Source organism: Stegostoma tigrinum, chromosome 3 (genome assembly GCF_030684315.1).
Source record: "Stegostoma tigrinum isolate sSteTig4 chromosome 3, sSteTig4.hap1, whole genome shotgun sequence".
NCBI lineage: Eukaryota > Metazoa > Chordata > Chondrichthyes > Orectolobiformes > Stegostomatidae > Stegostoma > Stegostoma tigrinum.
The window spans coordinates 25,523,404-25,543,087 of record NC_081356.1 but is presented as its reverse complement, the minus strand read 5'-3'; the positions used below and the strand labels follow the sequence as shown (position 1 = coordinate 25,543,087).

The 19,684-nt window shown below is 42.3% G+C and overlaps 1 protein-coding gene across 4 annotated transcripts in view; it reads left to right on the top strand.

Moving 5' to 3' along the window:
- ift74 (intraflagellar transport 74) overlaps nt 1–19,684 on the top strand; it is a 135,990-nt gene that overhangs the window by 78,747 nt on the left and 37,559 nt on the right. For 3 of the 4 annotated variants that reach the window (XM_059643796.1, XM_048527166.2, XM_059643803.1), the window contains exon 13: nt 16,081–16,134. In XM_059643796.1, coding sequence (XP_059499779.1) covers nt 16,081–16,134 — 54 coding nt within the window. Of the gene's footprint in view, nt 1–16,080; nt 16,135–16,690; nt 17,995–19,684 lie in introns of those variants that run through there. The other variant, XM_048527169.2, reaches the window with a different exon arrangement.

Sequence of the window (19,684 nt, the reverse complement as noted above, 5' to 3'; positions counted from 1 at the left end):
AGTTTCTTGTGCAAAATCTAGATTCCATTGAGAGCTTTTGCAGCTTGCAATTGACCTCACTTCAGAGGAATTGGGCCCAGCCTAGGTATGACAGGGAAAAGAATAACTCAAACCCTAGAGGAAATTTCAAACCTTAAAATCTAAAGCAGACCTGCGTTGTTTACTGAAGAGGGGCAGATGTCTAATTCATATACGTTCCACTTACTCCTCACCAGTTTTATGGGACTGACTTGCGGTATTTCCTTATTCTGAAGGAAGGAACCATTAACATAATAGAACTAAGTTTCACTGAGATTTAAAAGCCCTGGCAAGGGATAGAAATAATCTTAATAAATGCATGGTTATAAATCATTGGAGATGAAATGTGGTCCACAGTCGTGAATGAAGAAAATATGTTTTAAATATGTAGTTGCTGCTAATTGTTCTCAGCAAACAGTCCAGAATTACTTGGGAGAGTTGCCAAAGATTGACTTCCCACTGAGTGTTTAAAGATGTGTTGATCTTACCATTCGGGTCACATCATTAAACTGGTGTTTTTATCACAATTTCCTAATCTGTGTTTTTAAATAAATATACTTACACTTTTAATGAGTTGTCAGAGGAGCACCATTCCTGTCCTTCTGCAAACTTGAAATGTTCATTGTTTCACTTTTTCAATTTCCTCCAATGGCATAACGGATATTAATTTTCTTTTGTTAGTTATTGCTATCAAGAGATGTGGAACCTAGACAGGTTAAAAAAAAGCATAATTTTACTTTTTCACAAAGATTATGAAATGATTGGTGTTGATAGCAGTGCATGGGGCAGGGTGGCATATCAGGGCACAATATCCGGAGCCCATGGCTCCAACAGGCTCACAGTGCATGAATTGAGGGGAAGGGCCAGGTGCATGGGTCAGGAGAATCACCAGACCACTTTATTTTTGTCTCTGCCCTGATTTGCAGAACTGGCATTGTCGTGATTTAATAAAAATGGTAGGTAAGTAGGGATGAGCTACTAAACAGCTTTCATGTATTCAAATAGCGCATAGGCTGAAAGGGCTGGGCTGAATGGCCTCAGTTGCAACACAGTGCAATGTGGTAATTGAAGGCTTAGCTTGAACTTGATAAGCAGGCAGGAGTTCGATAAGCTATATAGAAGTGCAGAAAATGCAATATTTCACACTCACTTGGAGAGAAAACTTACAAAGTATGCATTTGAGGAGGCAATGGCCCAGTGGTATTATTGCTGGACTGTTAATCCAGAGAGCCACAATAACATTATGGGGACCTGGGTTCAAATCATGCCACAGCAGATGGTGGAATTTGAATTCAATAAAATATCTAGAATTAAGGGGTCTAATGATGACCATGAATCCATTGTTGATTGTCAGAAAAACCCATCTGGTTCACTAATGTGCTTCAGGGAGGAAAACTGCCCTCCTTACCTGGTCATGCCTACATGTTACTCCAGACCCACAGCAATGTGGCTGACTCTTAACTGCCCTCTGGGCAATAAATGCTGCCCTAGCCAGGAATGCCCTCATCCAATGAATGAATAAAGAATTTGGGAAAAAATCCTTTCACAACCTCAATACTCCAAGACCAATTCATACACATTTAATTACTTTGTTGGAGTGCTATCAATGCTATAGAACTTGGTAACCTATTGTATGCACAATAAGGTCTTACAAATAACAAAAGGCTAAATAACTAAGTCAACTTTATTATTTAGTCGGCATGATTATGGGAAATGTGTGAACCAGGGTTGCCAGAGTGATTCCCTTCTACTTTGGTTTTTAAAAATTATTTCACTGGGTGTCTGTGTTGCTGGCAAGTCTCCCATTTATTTCCCATCTTTAATTGCCTTTGTGAAAGTGATGCAAAGTTGCGGTTTTGGGTCATAGTACTCCTTCAGGTGCGCAGACACTAATTGTACTGTTGGAAAGAAAGTCCCAGGATTTTGAATAATATTGGCTATTCTCCAATCCTCTGGGACTTCTCCTGTAGCCAGTTGGAATACACAGATTTCCCTCAAGCTCCATCAATTTCCTCCCTTGCCTCTCTCTGTATTCTGGAGTATATCCAATCAGGCCCTGGGGACTTGAATACCTTAATGTTTTTCATGACCCCTAATACTCTCCCCTTTTGATCTCAACATGACCCAAACTATATATATGCCCTTCCCCAGACTCATCATCCACCAAGACTTTCTCTATGGTGAATACTGATGCAAGTACTCATTTAATACCTCGCCCATTTCCTCTGGCTCCACACATAAATTCCCTTCCCTGTCCTTGAGTGGGCCAACCCTCTGCCTGGCTACCCTCTCGCTTTTTATATATGTATAAAAAGCCTTGGAATTTTCCTTAATCCTGTTGGCCAATAACTTTTCATGACCCCTTTTAGCCCTCCTGACTCCTTCCTTATGTTTCTTTCGACTTTCCCTGTATTCCACCCTTGCTTTGTGTGTTCCCACCCTCCAATTTTGACAAATGCTTCCCTTTTCTTTTTGACTAGGCTCTCAACATCTCTCGTTATCCAAGGTTCCCTAAACTTGCCATACTTATCCTTTATCCTTACAGGAATGTACTGGTCCTGAGGTCCTATCAACTTACACTTGAAAGCCTCCCACTTATCATATGTTGATTTTCCCTCCAATATCTGCCTCCAGACTACATTCTTCTGCTTCTGAGTAATATTGTCATAGTTAGCCTTCCCCCCAGTTTAGCACCTTCACCTTACAACTACACTTATCTTTATCCATCAGTACCTTAAAGCTTACTGAATTGTAGTCACTGTTCCAAGCAGCTCCGCTACTGAGAAAACAACTTCCTGGCCAGGCTCATTACCCAATACTAGGTCCAGTACTGCCCTTTTCTGAGTTGGACTATCTACGTACTGTTTCAAGTCCCAGTCAATATATGGGAAGTTAAAATCACCCACAACCTGTTACTTTTACATCTTGCCAAAATCTGCCTACATATGTGTTCTATCTCCCCTGGCTGTTGGAAGGCCCATAGTAAACCCCAAACATTGTGATTGCACCCTTCTTGTTCCTAAGCTTTACCCATATTGCCTCACGCTATGAGCCACCGGAAGTGTTCTCCCACAGTACAACTGTGATATTCTCTTTAGCAAGTAGTGCAGACCCCCCGCTCCTTTTACAACCACTCTATCCCACCTGAAACATCTGTATCCTGGAACATTAAGCTTCCAATCCTGTCCCATCCTTAACCAATTCTCTGTAATAGCAACAACAGCATAGTTCAAAGTACTAATCCAAGCTATAAGTTCAGCTGCCTTACTTGTTTTACTTGTCGCATTGAAACAGGTGCACTTCAGTCCACTAGATCCACTTTGGTCAGCAACCACACTCTGCCTGCTCTTCCTCTGAGTCTTACTGGCCCTACTCTCTAGTAGTTCCCTTTCAGCCAATTTACCTTTGCTTTGGTTCCCACCCCCCTGCCAAGCTAGTTTAAATCCTCCCGAGTGACGCCAGCAAACTTCCCAGCCAGAATATTTGTGCGCCTCCAGTTTAGATGCAACCTGTTCCTCTTGTACAGGTCACACCTACCCTGGAAGAGATCTCAATGGTCCAGATATCTGAAATCCTCCCTCCTACACCATCTGTTTAGCCACGTGTTGAGCTGTACTATCTTCCCATTTCTAGCCTCAATGGCACATGGTACAGGGAGTAATCCTGAGATTACAACCTTGAAGGCCCTGCTTTTTAAACTTTTGCCTAACTCCATAAACTGCTGCTGCAGGGCCTCATCACTCATCCTACCTATATCGCTAGTTCCAATATGTATCATGACCCCTGGCTGTTCACCCTCTCCCTTCAGAATGCTTTCTGCCCATTCAGAGACATCCTGGACTCTGACACCACAGAGGCAACATACCATCCTTGGATAACAAAGTGTGGAGCTGGATGAACACAGCAGGCCAAGCAGCATCTCAGGAGCACAAAGGCTGACGTTTCGGGCCTAGAGTCTAGAGCTCTGATGAAGGATCCGCACTTTGTTATCTTGGATTCTACAGCATCTGCAGTTCCCATTATCACTGATACCATCCTTGGAGTCTCTTTTACATCCACAGAAGCACCTGTATATACCCCTAACTACAGGGTCCCCTATAACTACTGCTCTGGTGCTCTTTTTCCATCCCTTCTTAAGGACACAGCCAGTTGTGGTACCACCAGTCTGACTGCTGCTACTGTTATCCTCTCATAGGTCATCTACCTCCAACAGTATCCAAAATGGTGTGCTTGTACAAGAGCTGGACTTGGCAGGTAAATCCTGCACCGGCTGCCTGCCCATCTGTCTGCCTGCACCTTGGATGTCACCACGTCTCTAAACCTATTGTCTACGACATTTCACACCACCCGCATGTGTCTAAGTGCCTCCAGTTGTCACTCTAACCTATCCATGCGGTCTGTGGGGAGCTGCATTGGGTGCACTTCCTGCAGATGTAGTCATCTGAAATACTGGAAATATTACGGATCTCCCACATCTCATAAGTGCAGCATTTAATCCCACTGACTGACATTACTGTCACCAATAAAGCTATTTAAGAAAATGTATTAAATACTTGCCCTTACTTATCGCTGTAAATGCCCAAGATAGTTCTTCCCTTACTCACATTCCCAGGATGCCGTCTGGAACTCTCCCCTTCTGTTGCTTCTGGTGTTCATTTTGTTCAGAGGAGGAGGTAGCAAGGGAAACACTGAGAAAAGTGCTCAGGATTGAACTGACACTTGATAACAGAAGCTTTGCAATCCACTTTCTGGAAGCAGTGACTGCACTGATGCACGTCTGCCAATCAGCATCACCTCCTATGCTGCCCTCCTACCTTCAGCGACTGGTGCTCGAAGACACCCAGGTTCCATTCCCTGTCCAAATTTACAGCCATTCAGGTAGTAATCTGCCTTCTTGTTTTTGCTTCCAAGGTGAATAACCTCACATTTATCCAAATTATACTGCATCTGTCATTGATTTGCCCACTCACCCTCCCAACCTGTCCAGATCATACAGAAGGATCTCAGCATTGTTGTCACAGTTCACCCTCCTACCCATTTTGGCATCATCTGCAGACTTTGAGATGTTATATTTCCTTGGTTGAACACGTCCATGCTGACCAGATATTCTAAATAAGTCCAGTCCCATTTGCCAACATTTGGCCCATATCCTTCTAAACCCTTCCTGTACATATACCAATCTGGATGCCTTTTAAATGTTCTAATTGCACCAGCCTCCATCACTTTCTCTGGCAGCTCATTCCATATGTACATCACCTTCTGCAGGAAAACATTGCCCCTAGGTCCCTTTTAAAGTGAGAGGGGCAAGATTTAAACATATGCCCTCTAGTTTTGGACTCTCCCACATTGCTCACCCGTCAGCCACTGACGCTCCAGGGAAAATAACCCCAACCCTTCCAACTATGGTAACATCCTTGTAAATTTTTTCCAAGCCATTTCAAGTTGCACAACATCCTTCCCATAGTGGGGAGACTAGAATTGCACACAGTTTTCCAATAGTGGCTGAACTAATGTCCTGTACGGTCCCAACTCCTATACTCAATGCACTGATCAATAGAGGCAAGCATACCAAATGCCTCCTTCACTATCCTGTCTACCTGTGACTCCACTTTAAAGGAACTATGAACCTGCGCTCCAAGGCCTCTTTGTTCAGCAAAACTCCCCAGGACCTTACCACTAAGTGTATAAGACCTGTCTTTCCAAAGATTTGCTTTTCCAAAATGCAGCACCTTGCATTTATCCAAGTTAAACTTCATATGCCACTTCTCGGCCCATTGGCCCATCTGATTGAGATCCTATTGTACTCTGAGGTAACCTTCTTTGCCATTCGCTACACCTCCAATTTTGGTGTTATCTACAAACTTGCTAACCATATCTCCAATGTTCACATCCAAGTAATTTGTGTAAGTGACGAAAAGCAGTAGACACAGCACCGATCATTGTGGCACACCATTGATCACAGGCCTCCAAACTGAAAAACACCCTCCACCACCACAACCCTCTGTGTTCTACATTTGACCCAGTAAAGTATCCAAATAGCTAGTTTTCCTCTGTTCCATTTACCATGAGGAACTTGTCAAACACCTTACTGAAGCCCGTATAGGTCACGTCCACCACTCTGCCCTCATCAATCCTCTTTGTTACTTATTCAAAAACTCGATCAAGTTTGTAAGACACAATTTCCAATGCACAAAGTCAAGTTGACTATCCCTAATCAATCCTTGCCTTTTCAAATACACGTGAATCCTGTCCCTCAGGATTCCTTCCAACAACTTGCCGGTCCATAGTTCGCTGGCTTTTTCTTACCACCTTTCTTAACTAGTGGCACCATGTTAGCCAACCTCCAGTCTTCCAGCACCTCACCAATAGCTAGCGATGATACAAATATCTCAGCAAGGGGCCCAGCAATCACTTCCCTAGCTTCTCAAAGAGTTCTAGGATAAACCTGATCAGGTCCAGGGGATTTATCCACCTGTGTGCATTTTAAGATGTCCAGCACCACCTCCTCTGTAATGTGGACAGTTTTCAAGATCTCGCAATTTATTTCCCCAGATAGAGATGCATCTCTATCTTGTCTAGACTCCTCCACAGTAAGCACTGAGTTAAAATACTTGTTGGATATCTCTCCCATCTCCTGCAGTTTCTTCTCTGCATCCAAACACTCAACACTATGGCAGTCCCTGTCTATGTTTGGAAAGTTAAAATCCCCTACCAAAACCACCCTATTATTCTTACAGACAACTAAGATCTCCTTTACAAATTTGTTTCTCAATTTCTAGCTGACTATTGTGGTGTCTATACTACAATCTCAATAAGGTGAATACCCCATTCTTATTTCTCAGTTCCATCCAAATAAATTCCCTGGATGTATTCCCAGGAATATCCTTCTAAATACAGTAGTGATGTTATCTCTAATCAAAAAGGTCACTCCCCCTTCTTTTTTGCATCCCCTCCCTTTCGATCCTTCCTGTAGCAGCTATACCCTGGAACTTTAAGCTGCCAGTCCTGCCCATTCCTGAGCCACATCTCTGTAATTGCTACGATATCCCAGTCCCACGCACCTAACCATGTCCTGAGTTCATCTGCCTTACCTGTTAGGCTTCTTGCATTGAAACATATGCAAATTAATTTATCATAGAATCCCTACACTGTGGAAACAGGCCATTGGACCCAACAAGTCCACACCAATTCTGCAAAGAGTATCCCACCCAGATCCCTGTGACCCTGCATTTCCCATGACTAATCCACCTAATTTATACATTCCCTGACACTATGGGTAATTTGGCATGGTTAATCCACCTACCTGCATATTTTTGGACTGTGGAAAGAAACTGGAGCACCCTTAGTAAACCCATCATCGACACGGGGAGAATGTGCAAACTCCACACAGACAGTCACCCAAGGCTGGTATTGAACTTGGGTCACTGGTACTCTGAGGCAGCAGTGCGAACCATAGCCATCATGCCACCAAATCAGTCTTACCTTGCTCTGTACTTTATTCCTGCCTGCCCTAGTCCTTTTCCCAACTTCAGTAGTCTCAGACTGATCTCTTTCCTCACTGTCTCCCTGTGCCTCTTACTAGTTTAAATCCTCCTGAGGAGCTATAGCAAATCTCCCCGCCAGTATATTAGCATCCTTCAGGTGCAATCTACCCTTCTTATACAAGTCACTTCTACCCCAGAAGACATTGCAATGATCCAAAAATCTGAATTCTTCTCTCCTGTATCAGCTCCTCGACCACACATTCATCTGCTGTATCCTCCTATTCCTACTCTCACTAGCTTGTGGCACTGGGAATAATCCAGATATGACCATCCTCAAGGACTACTTTTTTAAATTCCTGCCTAACTTCCTATATCCTGTCCTCAGAATCTCATCCTTTTTCCTTCCTATGTTGTTAGTTCCAATGTGTACAACCACCTCCTGCTGGTCCCTCGCCCCTTCAAGAATTTTCTGCACCATCGCCAAGATATCTTTGATCATGGCTCCAGGGAGCTAGCACACCATTCTGATATCTCATTGTCAGCCAGAAAAGTGTCTGCGTGTGCCTCTGGCTAGAAAGTGATCACAATTGATCATGTGGAACCTGGCCTACCCTTTGTTACATTAGAGCCGGTCACGGTACCAGAAACCAGAGCGTCAGTGCAACATTCCTCTGAGAGTCCATCGCTCTCTACATTTTCCAAAACATCATACTTCTTTCAGGTGGAGATAGCCACAGGAGACTTTGGCTCTATCTGCCTCCATCTCTTACCTTTCCTAGAAGTCACCCTTTTACCTGATTGTATCTTTGGTTCATCTCCCTCCCTGCAACTACCATCCGTCACACCGCCTAGATCACGTAAATTCCTCCTTGCGTCTAACTGCTGCTCTATCTGATCCATGCAATCCAATAGGGTTTGCAACCAAGTACACTTTCTGCAGTCGTAATCAGTAACATAGAAACTCTCTCTAATCTCCCATATCCATCAAGAAGAGGACATTACTCTACTAGACACTATCATTGCATCTTAACAATTTACAGATCCATAAAGTAGCACAATCTTGCTGCACTAAAAACACTGTTCCAGGCTAGCTTAATAACTATGTTATTTATACTTTTAAAGTTTAATCAAGAGACAGATCTCAATAACAGCACATAAACAAAAAAGAATCCACACTACTCACTATTGTAGATTTACAAAATAAACAGTAAGGGTAAACATTAAAAAGCCACTTAGCTGCTGCTCTGCTGTGAGCTCCCACACATAGGTTTCTCCAAGGTCAGAGTTAGTAGGAACTGCCAATGCTGGAGTCTGAGTTAACAAGATGTGGAGCTGGAGGAACACAGCAGGTTAGGCAGCATCAGAGGAGCAGGCAAGCTGACGTTTCAGGTTGGGACTCTTCCTCAGAAATAGGGGAGGGGAATGGGGCTCTGAAATAATAAAAATGTGATAGCAGATAGATAGTAGAGCAGACAGGTGGAAGAGAGAAGACGGACAGGTCAAGGAGGCAGGGATAGGGGTGCTGGTCTTGGGAAGAGGTCAGTGGTCAGGTGATTTTGAAGCTAGTAAAGCCCACATTGAGACCATTGGGTTGTAGGCTCCCAAGGCGGAAAATGGGTGCTGCTCCCCCAGTTTCCAGTTGGCATCATTGTGACACTGCAGGGGCCCCAGGATGGACATGTCATCCAGGGATAGTGAGGGTGAGTTGAAGTGGTTCGCGACTGGGAAGTTTGGTCGTTTGTTGCGAACCGAGCATCGGTGCTTCACAAAGCGGACTCCCAGCCTCTGCTTGGTCTTCCTGATGTAGAGGAGGCCACATCGGGAACAGCAGATACAATATATCACATTAGCAGATGTGTAGATGAACATCTGTTTATTGTGGGCCTGGTATAGAGCTGAGGTGGAGGTGTTGGGGCAGGTGTGGCACATCCTACAGTTGCAGGGAAAGGTGCCAGTGGTGGTGGGACTAGTAGGGAGTGTGGAGTGGGTGAGGGACTCGCGGAGAGAGCAGTCCCTCCAGAAGGCAGATAAGAGTGGGGAGGGAAATATATCCTTCGTATGGGGTCAGATTGCAGATGGCAGAAATGGCAGAGAATGATGTGTTGGATCTGGAGGTTAATGGAGTGATACATGAGGACAAGGGGAATTCTGTCTTTGTTTCAAATGTGGGAGGGAGTGTGAGGACTGAGGTGCGGAAAGTGCAAGAGATGCGGTCGAGGGCAGTTTCAACCTCTGAGGGGGGGAATTGCAGTCCTTGACAAACAAGGACATTTGGGATGTCTGAGAGTGGAACACCAAATCTTGGGAGCGGATGCAGCGAAGGCGGAGGAATTGGGAATAGGGGTTTGCATTCTTGCAGGAAGGTGGGTGACAGGAGGTATAGTCTAGGTAGCTGTGGAAGTCAGTGGGCTTGAAGTAGAGATAATGGGAACTGCAAATGCTGAAGAATCCAAGATAACAAAGTGTGAAGCTGGATGAACACAGCAGGCCAAGCAGCATCTCAGAGATACTGCTGGGCTTGAAGTAGATTTCAGTTTTGAGGTGGTCACCAGAGATAGAGACAGAGAGGCCAAGGAAGGAGAGATAGGTATCAGAGATGGTCCAGGTGAACTTGAGGTTGGGGTCGAAGGTGTTAGTAAAGTTGATGAACTGTTTGAGCTCTTCGTGGGATCATGAGGCGTTGCTGATACAGTCATCGATGTAGCGGAGAAAGCGGTGGAGAATAGTGGCAGGGTAGCTGTGGAAGAGGGGCTGTCAACATGGATTTGTGAGGGGTAGATCACGCCTCACAAACCTTATTGAATTCTTTGAAGAAGTGACCAAACACGTGGATGAAGGTAGAGCAGTGAATGTGGTATACATGGATTTAAGTAGGGCGTTTGATAAGGTTCCCCATGGTAGGCTCATGCAGAAGGTAAGGAGGCATGGGATAGCGGGAAATGTGGCAGATTGGATTCAGAATTGGCTGACCCTTAAAAGACAGAGGGTGGTAGTGGACAGAAAATATTCAACACCATGCTCAGTTACAAGTAGTGTACCACAAGGGTCTGTCCTGGGTCCTTTTCTATTTGTAATTTTTGTAAATGATTTGGATGAAGGATTGGAAGGTTGGATTAGCACGTTCGCGGATGATACAAAGGTGGGTCATGTTGTGGACAGTGCAGAGGGCTGTTCTAGGTTACAAAGGGACATTGATAGGATGCAGAGCTGGGCTGAGAAGTGTCAGATGGAGTTTAACTCTGAAAAGTGTGAGGTGATTCATTTTGGTAGGAAAAACTTGAAAGCAGAATACAGAGTTATTGGAAAGATTCTTGGCAGTGTGGAGAAGCAGAAGGATCTTGGGATTCATGTCCACAGTTCCATGAAAGCTGCCACCCAGCTGGATGGAGTTGTTAAGAAGGCATGTGGTGTGTTAGTTTTCATTAATAGAGGGATTGAGTTCAAGAGCCGTGAAGTTAAGCTCCAGCTATACAATAGCCTGGTTCAGCCACATCTGGAGTATTGTGTCCAGTTCTGGTTGCCTCATTACAGGAAAGATGTGGAAGTGTTGGAAAAGGTACAGAGGAGATTTCCCAGGATGTTGCCTGGAATGGAGGGAAGGTTTTATGAGGAAAGGTTGGGAGAGCTAGGGCTTTTTCCCCAGGACAGCGAGTATGAGAGGTGACTTGATAGAGGCGTAGAAAATGATCAGAGGTATAGATAGACAGTCAGAGACTTTTTTCCTCGGGTGGAGGTAGCTATTACGAGGAGGCACAGTTTCCAAGTGAGTGGAGGTAGGTTATGGGGAGACGTCAGAGATAGGTTCTTTACTCAGAGAGTGTTCGGGACGTGGAATGCATTTCCAGAAAGGGTAGTGGAGTCGGCCTCAGTGGGCGCATTTAAGCAGCTGTTAGTTAGGTATATGGATGATAGTATGAGGTAGCAGTGGAGGTTAGATAGACCTTAGGTTTAGGGTACAAGTTCGGCACTACATCGTGTGCCAAAGATCCTGTACTGTGCTGTACTGTTCTATCTTCGATGTACTATGTTCCACATATCCTACAAAGAGGCAGGCATAGCCTGGGGCCATGCAGATACCCAGGGCCTCCCCCTTCATCTGTAGGAAGTGGCAGGAGTTGAAGGAGAAGTTGTTAAGGTTAAGGACAAGTTCAGTTGGGCGGATAAGGCTGTCGGTGCAGGGGGACTGCTTGGACCTGAGAGGGAGAGGAAGAAGCGGAGGGGTGGATGTCCAGTCCCTGTATACTTGCATTCCCCACGCAGATGACCGAAAAGCCCTCTGCTTCTCCCACCTCACTGACCAATTCTCACCCCCACTTCCTACCTACACTCATCTTTGCTAGGTCCATCTCCGCCTCCTTGACCTGCCCGTATTCTCTCTCACCTATCCGCTCCATTATCTACCTGCTATCACCACCCTGCCTCTCTATTTCTTTCAGAGCCCCGCTCCCCTCCCCCATTTCTGAAGAAGTGTCCTGATCCGAATGTCAGCTTTCTGATGCTGCCTGGCCCACTGTGTTCCTCCAGCTCCACACTCTATTTCTCCAAGATCAGCTGTGAATTTTGCTGTTTGTTTATTTTACTTGGAACAAACTTTGATGTCCAAGGATATTTGAAAGAAGACAGCAAAGGCAGCAGCTGTGCAGATTCCTGTGGGTCAGCATCAGTGTAGGTTTCCTTCTCCATTTGAATCACTTCCCTTATGGCCATCGTCTTTGTCTGTCGTCTTCCCTTATAAAGTGCTATTGTTTTGGTCTTTTCTTTTCCAAAGCAATGTCACGGATTATAAAACAGTAATTACTGCTCCTAGAATTTGAGGAATTCAGTGCCGACACTGAAAATACCTCAAAAAGGAGCATTTCTTACAGCCACAATTTTTGCCATCCTCCATATTGGATTACCCAGAATCTTTGAGCCTTATACTTGTGCCTTGAGGTGCTGGTCAGGCTTTAAGGAGCTGGGAAGTAAGTTGCCACAGGATCTTACAGATCCAAGAGGCGCATGAGGTCATAGCTTTGCAGCTCATCCAAAAGTCAGTGTCTCTGAGAACACAGAATTCCTTCAGTACTGCACTGGCGTTTCAGGCAAGATTGCATGTTCAGATATAATCCCATGATCCACAATAAAAGCTGAGGGTGCTAAGTTTTATTGAAAAACAATGTTGACCTTGTTAATCACATATTTTCTAATGTATAGAGCAATAAGTTATCAAATCCTTTTGTCAAATCCTTTTACTTCACTTCAGAAAATAACTCCTGTGATCCAACTATGTAAATACTTAAGATTCCAGTTCTCAGCTTTGTTTCTTTTCACTTTTTTCCATTTCTCTTTTTTCTCTTTGTCCACTGGTTTATTTAATTGGAAACATCTCAGACGGTAAGCATTAACTTTCTTCTCTGGCTTTGCACTCCACTCAACAAGCTATATTTTACAAATGATTGTACTTTCAAGGTACCTTCGTAAATATCATATAACAAATCAGTAAGCTGAATGTACCTTAGACTTATGAATAGTTAGAAGAACAACCAAAATTTTAAAAAATGCTGAGTGTTTATTTTCCGTAAGTACCATACTGGCTTATTCCTGTTCAGACTTTTGTTCTGTGTATAATCACTGTCTAGTAAGATGACATTTCTCCTTTTCTCATCCCTTACACTAGAGGAAATGAATGTATCCTGACTCTTTACACTTTCTTTCCGAGCTCATTTTTAAAGATGCACCACCTATTATGGTTTGGAGTGGGAAAAAAAGGAAGAGCCATATCTAATCCTTCGTGTGTATTTGGATAATTGATCACAGTGCAGAACGTAGGAGAGAATTACAATTGTTTCTTGTTTTTCTGGGCTTAGAAGGAAAAATTCATTATAAATTCAGAAATCTGATTGTGATCCAGTAATTTCCATTAGAAAGTCTACATGTGTTGACCTCAGATGGGGTAGGTTCTGGCTCAACTGAGAGATTACCTCGGTGAAAATAAAATGGTGAAGTAATAGCGAATCGGCATTAAACCAAACCTGAATATGTGGCATTACATTGAAGGTAGAATTTATTTAACCCTTAGGTACCCATATAAACCCTGTGTTTCCAAAATACCGAGCTGAATGTTTGTCTGTTTGCAAATGAGTTGTTTTCTTTAAAATTGGTTGGCATGTTCCTATTTCACAGTAAAAAAATTTAAGCTCTGCATTATTTGTAATCTCCTCCAGTCCTTTTAATCCTTTCCTCAGACTGTTTGTTTAATTCGCTGACCACTTTTGTATCTCTCCATCTTTACGCTCCATATTTGGTTGAACTTTCATTTCTTCTATGCCCTAAATTTTCTAAACTTTTCTGCCTTTCCACCTGCCTCCACCATCCCTTTGTTTAAGCTATTCGTTATCCTTCCTAATATCCATTTAAGTTTGATTGCTGTTATGGTATTGCACTTTCTAAATTGAAGATTCTTTATACATTTAAATTGTTAGTTATTTGCATGCAGAGAGATCATTTCAAACAAAAATCAGTTAATCTACTCAAATTTGATATTGTGCTTTTAACTTCTGTAATTTTTTTTTGTTTCTACATACTACTGCCTTAAATAAATCTAACCAAATAGTTTGACAGCTCTACAATGTTTTGGTGGACTATTTTATATCTCCACAAGTTGCTCAACAATATGGTGTGTATCCTATGTGTACTGTAGAACATGGGTGAAATAACTCCACGGAAGCCAGTGTCCCATCACCAATTGACCCTTTATTTATGTATCCGCAGTACATCGACTCTGACTTAGCTAGCTCAGACCCAGTCCCTAGAGTGAGGAGACTCTCTGAATTCCCTGTTGATATCTGCCCAGGACTCCCTGAATGGAGTTTTTAACCTGCGCCAATCAGGGAACTCATACACAACATGATCCACCTGGCCTACCTCGTTCCCATCGCTATAGTGGGTTATCACACTGAAGTGCTAGACATGAAAATTAAGCAGGTTACTTAATTTAATGAAGAGATTAAGTTTGCTCATCAACGTCAGTATTCAGGCTGTGAATACAACAGCAGATACTGGGAAATAAAAAACTGAGCCTTAACAATATTGCCCAAGGCTTCTTCTCCCATCATGAATGATGATAGATGATGCTGCATCTTCTCCAAACCTGTGTGCATTTGTTTTAGTCAAAGTGGCACTATTGCTAGAGATTCTAAATAAATTGAGGCAGGGTATTAAACAAGGGAAGTGCATTGAATATAGTAGGAACTGCTGATACTGGAGTCTGAGATAGCAAGGTGTGGAGCTGGAAGAACACAGCAGGCCAGGCAGCATCAGAGAAGCAGGAAAGCTAATGTTTCAGGTCCCAGCCCAAAACATCAGCTTTCCTGCTCCTCTGGTGCCGCCTGGCCTGCTGTGTTCCTCCAGCTCCATATCTTGCTATCTAAGTGCACTGAATACCTTGGTAGGTGGTCCTTTGCTCCTTCTCAGGAATTTATTGTATTGTTTTGGACATTATGCTAGACTCAGTTGAAACTGTGGAATTTTATATTTGGCACTGGATGAAAGCTGATGCACAGAAGCGAGTTTCTTCTCTGGTTCCCTTTGAATGCTTAATTACAGGGGATCCTACTTACAATTGCTTGTATTTTCAATATGATCCTGAGCTGGTGAATAATTTTAGAGACCCAACATATGAACATTTCCTGTATTTACAAATGGCAGCTTTACATTGACTTTCATTGTTTTCTGACTTGTGTCCAAATCTTCTTCTAAAAAAAATCTAGAATGGAACTCATTCACAACCCAGACACTGCTTTGTTCTGCTTACAGTGTTAAGAAAAAGCTATGTATTCAAACTTAGCCAGTTTCATCTGCCACTGAGGCTCTGTTTAGCCTAAATCTGAGTATTACTGAGAAAAGACATACTTTCTCAAAGCTTTCTCATGCACTCATCAGAACATTTCACAAGATTATAAGTTCAAGGGAAACATATCAACATTTATGCTGCAAAAGAGCAGCGTGCTGATGGCAAGTGGACATGATTGGTTGGTGCATTGCCATGAAGAATACACCCATTAATGCCAGTTGACAGTTAACAGCCAGATTTTGTTTAAATTTTAAGGCAGGCAGATTGATCCTGTTAGGTCCAGGCAATTCCCTAAGAATTGAATAGGAAATGGCTGTCACTTATTTTGCTGAGTTGAAACAGTGCAGTGTGTGATTCTGGGCATGAGATGCCTTTAGTACCAACGAGGAATGGCCTCCATAATTTGGTGCCCTGCCACCAACAGATGCTCACACATTACAAAATCCTCTCTGTAAACTTCCGCAACCCATCCCTCAAAATCAACATTTATTGCCAGTCATTAGTGGTTCTTAAGAAGGCAAGTGAGCCATCTTGAGCAGGTCAATATGCTGAACACACACACACGCACACTATTTAATAAGGTGACCCATTATTTTAACTCCTGAACAATAAAGGACCAGTGAATATGAAACTGAAATCAAAATTACTTGTAAAAGCCCAAAACAACAAATGGCTGAATGATGCTGAGAGGATGTTGTATATCATATTGAATCATGAAGAGATGTGTAAATTAAATGTTTTTTTTAGGTGAAAGAAATCAGAAATACAAAGAGCTAAAGAAAAGAGAAGAAACAATGGATGGTAAGTTTATGTTTATCTGGACTAGCTTTCCTCAACCATGCACCATTATTAATATATGTAAATTGTTACTATCAAGTTCAAATCATGCTATGTTAGACCTCTGTGAAAGTACAACTAGTTTGAAAGAAAGGTTATAGCAACATAATTATTCAGTTCTTCAAATGTTCATATGCAATCAGTGAAATGTACATTTTCATGCTTTATCTTATGCCTTTTTATGCTTTCCACTTGCTTATCGTTTTGGCTAGATATTGAAGCCACTATTGTGATTATTCCCATTTCCTCACTATTTGAACAAAGTTTATCTCTGTTGTTAATTACCATAAATTTTGTCTGACTGCTTTGTAGCTGTTTCACATTAATGGGGTTACAGTTTAGAATAGACTAGCAATTTACTGTCATGTGTATTTTTACAAAAAAAATTAAAAGTTTTATAAGGCACCATACCATGGCACCTAAATTAATGACAAAAGTCATAAATAAGAAGAGAAATAAAGTAAAAGTTCATCAAAGTTCAATTAATGTTTACCTGGCTTGGGGTATTCTGGGCTGGAAGTGCCATGCAGAGCCAATCCGACACCACCGCGCCGAGATGAGACCTCTACGACATGACAAGACCTCCACACTGGGACAAAAACACCACTCCAGGCTGGGACTGCCCATCCCCAGACAAGACTGCCATAGAGGGAGACCATTTCACCAGGTGCCAGATCTTCACCACCATTCTGGGCTTTTGGAAGCCACCTTGTTGCTGGGATCAGAAGAAGATGCCTTCCACTGACGTCATTCCAATGGGTCCCAGCTCTGTCAATGGTTTCTCACACTCTCTGTCTCCCACGGGGGACAGACCCTGCTCCTGATGTTTGCTTCAGCCTACTGATCCATCCACATTGTAGAAGACATAGCAGAACATTTCCAGCACCTGAGAGTTCTTCAATATGTAGGTGATGGAATGGATAGCCACAGTTGTAAACTTGAGCATCAGTGGAATCTTTAGATTTATTTCTCACAATTTTCTATCTAATGTATAAATATATAACTTCTGTTAATGTATTTTAATAGAAATAAAAGATTTACTGCAGCAGTAACGCTGTGTAGCTAGATGTTATTGACTTTCAGAAGTCACAATGGGGGTTCCATGGATTTGGATCAATGTTTGCTGGAGGTTCCTCACAAACTGATTCTTTTGTTTGTAGGGTATGAATGACATTGGTGAAGCCCCAACTGTTGATTATCCTAAGTTGCTCTGTGATTTTGATAGAGAGCTTTCTCCTTGAACCTTATGGTGGCTCCTAATGGACCTCGTACTGTTTCATTAGGTGGTGAGATGTTCAAAGAACAAGTTAAACATAGTTTGTTTATTTTAGTACAGGCCTTACATTCATGACCAGTAAACATCCCATCATGCTTTACAGCGAGGAAAATATTTCTGATGTATAGTTTCTGTAGTACTGTAAGAAATTTGACAGCCAATTTGCACATAGCAAACTCCCATAAACAGCATCATCCTAATGACCAGGTAATCTATTTTAATCGAGGAATAAATAATGGACAGATGGTGCTAGTTGCTCCCTTCTTCTTCAAAAGCGCCATGGAATTTTTACACCCTCCTAAGAAGGCAGAAAGTATTGGTTTAACATCTCATCTAAAAGACAGCTTCTCTGACAGTACAGTACTCGCCCCAGTACCACAGTAGAATGCCAGCCCAAACTGTTCTGCTCAAGTTCTGGCATGGGTCTTAAATTCTCAATCTTCTTACTCAGGGCAAGAATGTTACTAATTGAGCCACAAAATGTTGCAAATTTTATATCATTATTATAATTTTAAGAAACTGTAATAACAAGCATAATTTAGTCAATTAACAAAATTCTTGGCTGCTGTATTTCAGAAAATTGTCATTTTTGATTTATGTGTTAAATGTGCAAAAATGTAATGTCAGTACTAAAATCAAATCAGCTGAACATTTCCTTTCACAGACCGCACCCTGCTCTTAAAGTACAAGATATTTTAAGTAAATGAACTCACAAAAGATTAAAAAATTACTGCACCAGTCAGTTTTGTTTTGATTTTATTCCCCAAGCTATGCTAGAAACCAAAGAAGTAGGATTTATGTTGCGGTGTTGTCAGACAATAAATTCCTTTAAAAATGCTCATGTTGTGAGTACTCGTGTCTCATTTATGCATCTATAAGAAATGTTGGGTGACCACAGAAGGAGTTGTTAATTTTTAACTCTTTTCACCGTTGCTGTTGTTCTTATATCCTGCAAGGGCCATTTTGTACAAAGTGTGATTTTTCACCCAAGTAGAGCTCAGATTTTACACTATCGAAAACTACAAGTGAGTGCAGCCTTAGAGCCAGAGTGGACATTTAAAGTTTTGTGACATAAGTTCTGCTTTCAATCCTGAAATGTGTTACATGTGCTAGAAAAACTCGCTCAACTGATTTAGCACATTATTCCAGGAATCACAAAATCCAATAGAGGAACAGTTCTTTCAGAGCTGCAACTTGCTTTAAAAGAGGATTTTTTTGTATAAATTCTGTCTCCTCATTCCATTGTGGAGACATTTAGATAGCATTGTTCCCACAGTCATGAAATAGTTAAGTAGGAAAAGCTGTTAGAATTTCATGTTTGTGTACACTTTGTACTAACTTTAAATTTAGATTAAAATGAAGGGAGTAATATGAATATACCAAACTTTGTCTGAATAAAAAACTGAAAGGTCCGCACATGCTGGAAATCAAAAACAAAAACAGAAATTGCTGGAAAATCTCAGCAGGTCTGGCAGCATCACTTCTGAAGAAGGGTCACTGGTCCCAAAACGTTAACTCTGATTTCTTTCCACTGATGCTACCAGACCTGCTGAATTTTTTCCAACAGTTTCTGTTTTTGTTTCTGACTGAATAAGCCTGGCTAGGCCAAGAGACCTGCTGAGCAAGATGTGGTCTCGCCCTGAAAAGGTAGGGCAGTTGTGCAGTCTGCAAAATGAACTTGTCAGCACCAGGCTTTTGGGTAGAAAACAAGAGAGAAAAATTCCAGAACATCACTGCAGGAGCTCTTCAGGACAGTATCCTAAGCCCAACCAAAATATGAACTATCCACTCTGTAGCAAAAACGTGAAGGCAGATTATTATCTCAATGGCCATAGATTCGGAAAGTGGGAGGTGTAATAAGACCTAGATGTCCTTGCACCCAGACACTGAAAGTAAACATGCAGGTGCAGCAAGCAATGAAGAAGGCAAATGGTAAGTTTGCGTTTAAAGCAAGAAATTTGAGGAGAAGGAGAGAAGATATCCTGCTGCAATTTTGAGTAGTGTGTGCAGTTTTGGCCTCCTTGTCTGAGGAAAGATATTCTGGCAATGGATAGAAAGCAACAGAGGTTTACCACACTGATTCCTGACATAACAGTACTGGCGTATGGAAGAGACTGGATCAGTTGGGACCATATCCAATAAGTTGACAAGACTGAAGGGGAATGTCATTGAAACCTGTAAAATCTTAACAAGACTAGATAGGGTAAACCCAGAAAGGCCCCCAATTACCCAGAACCA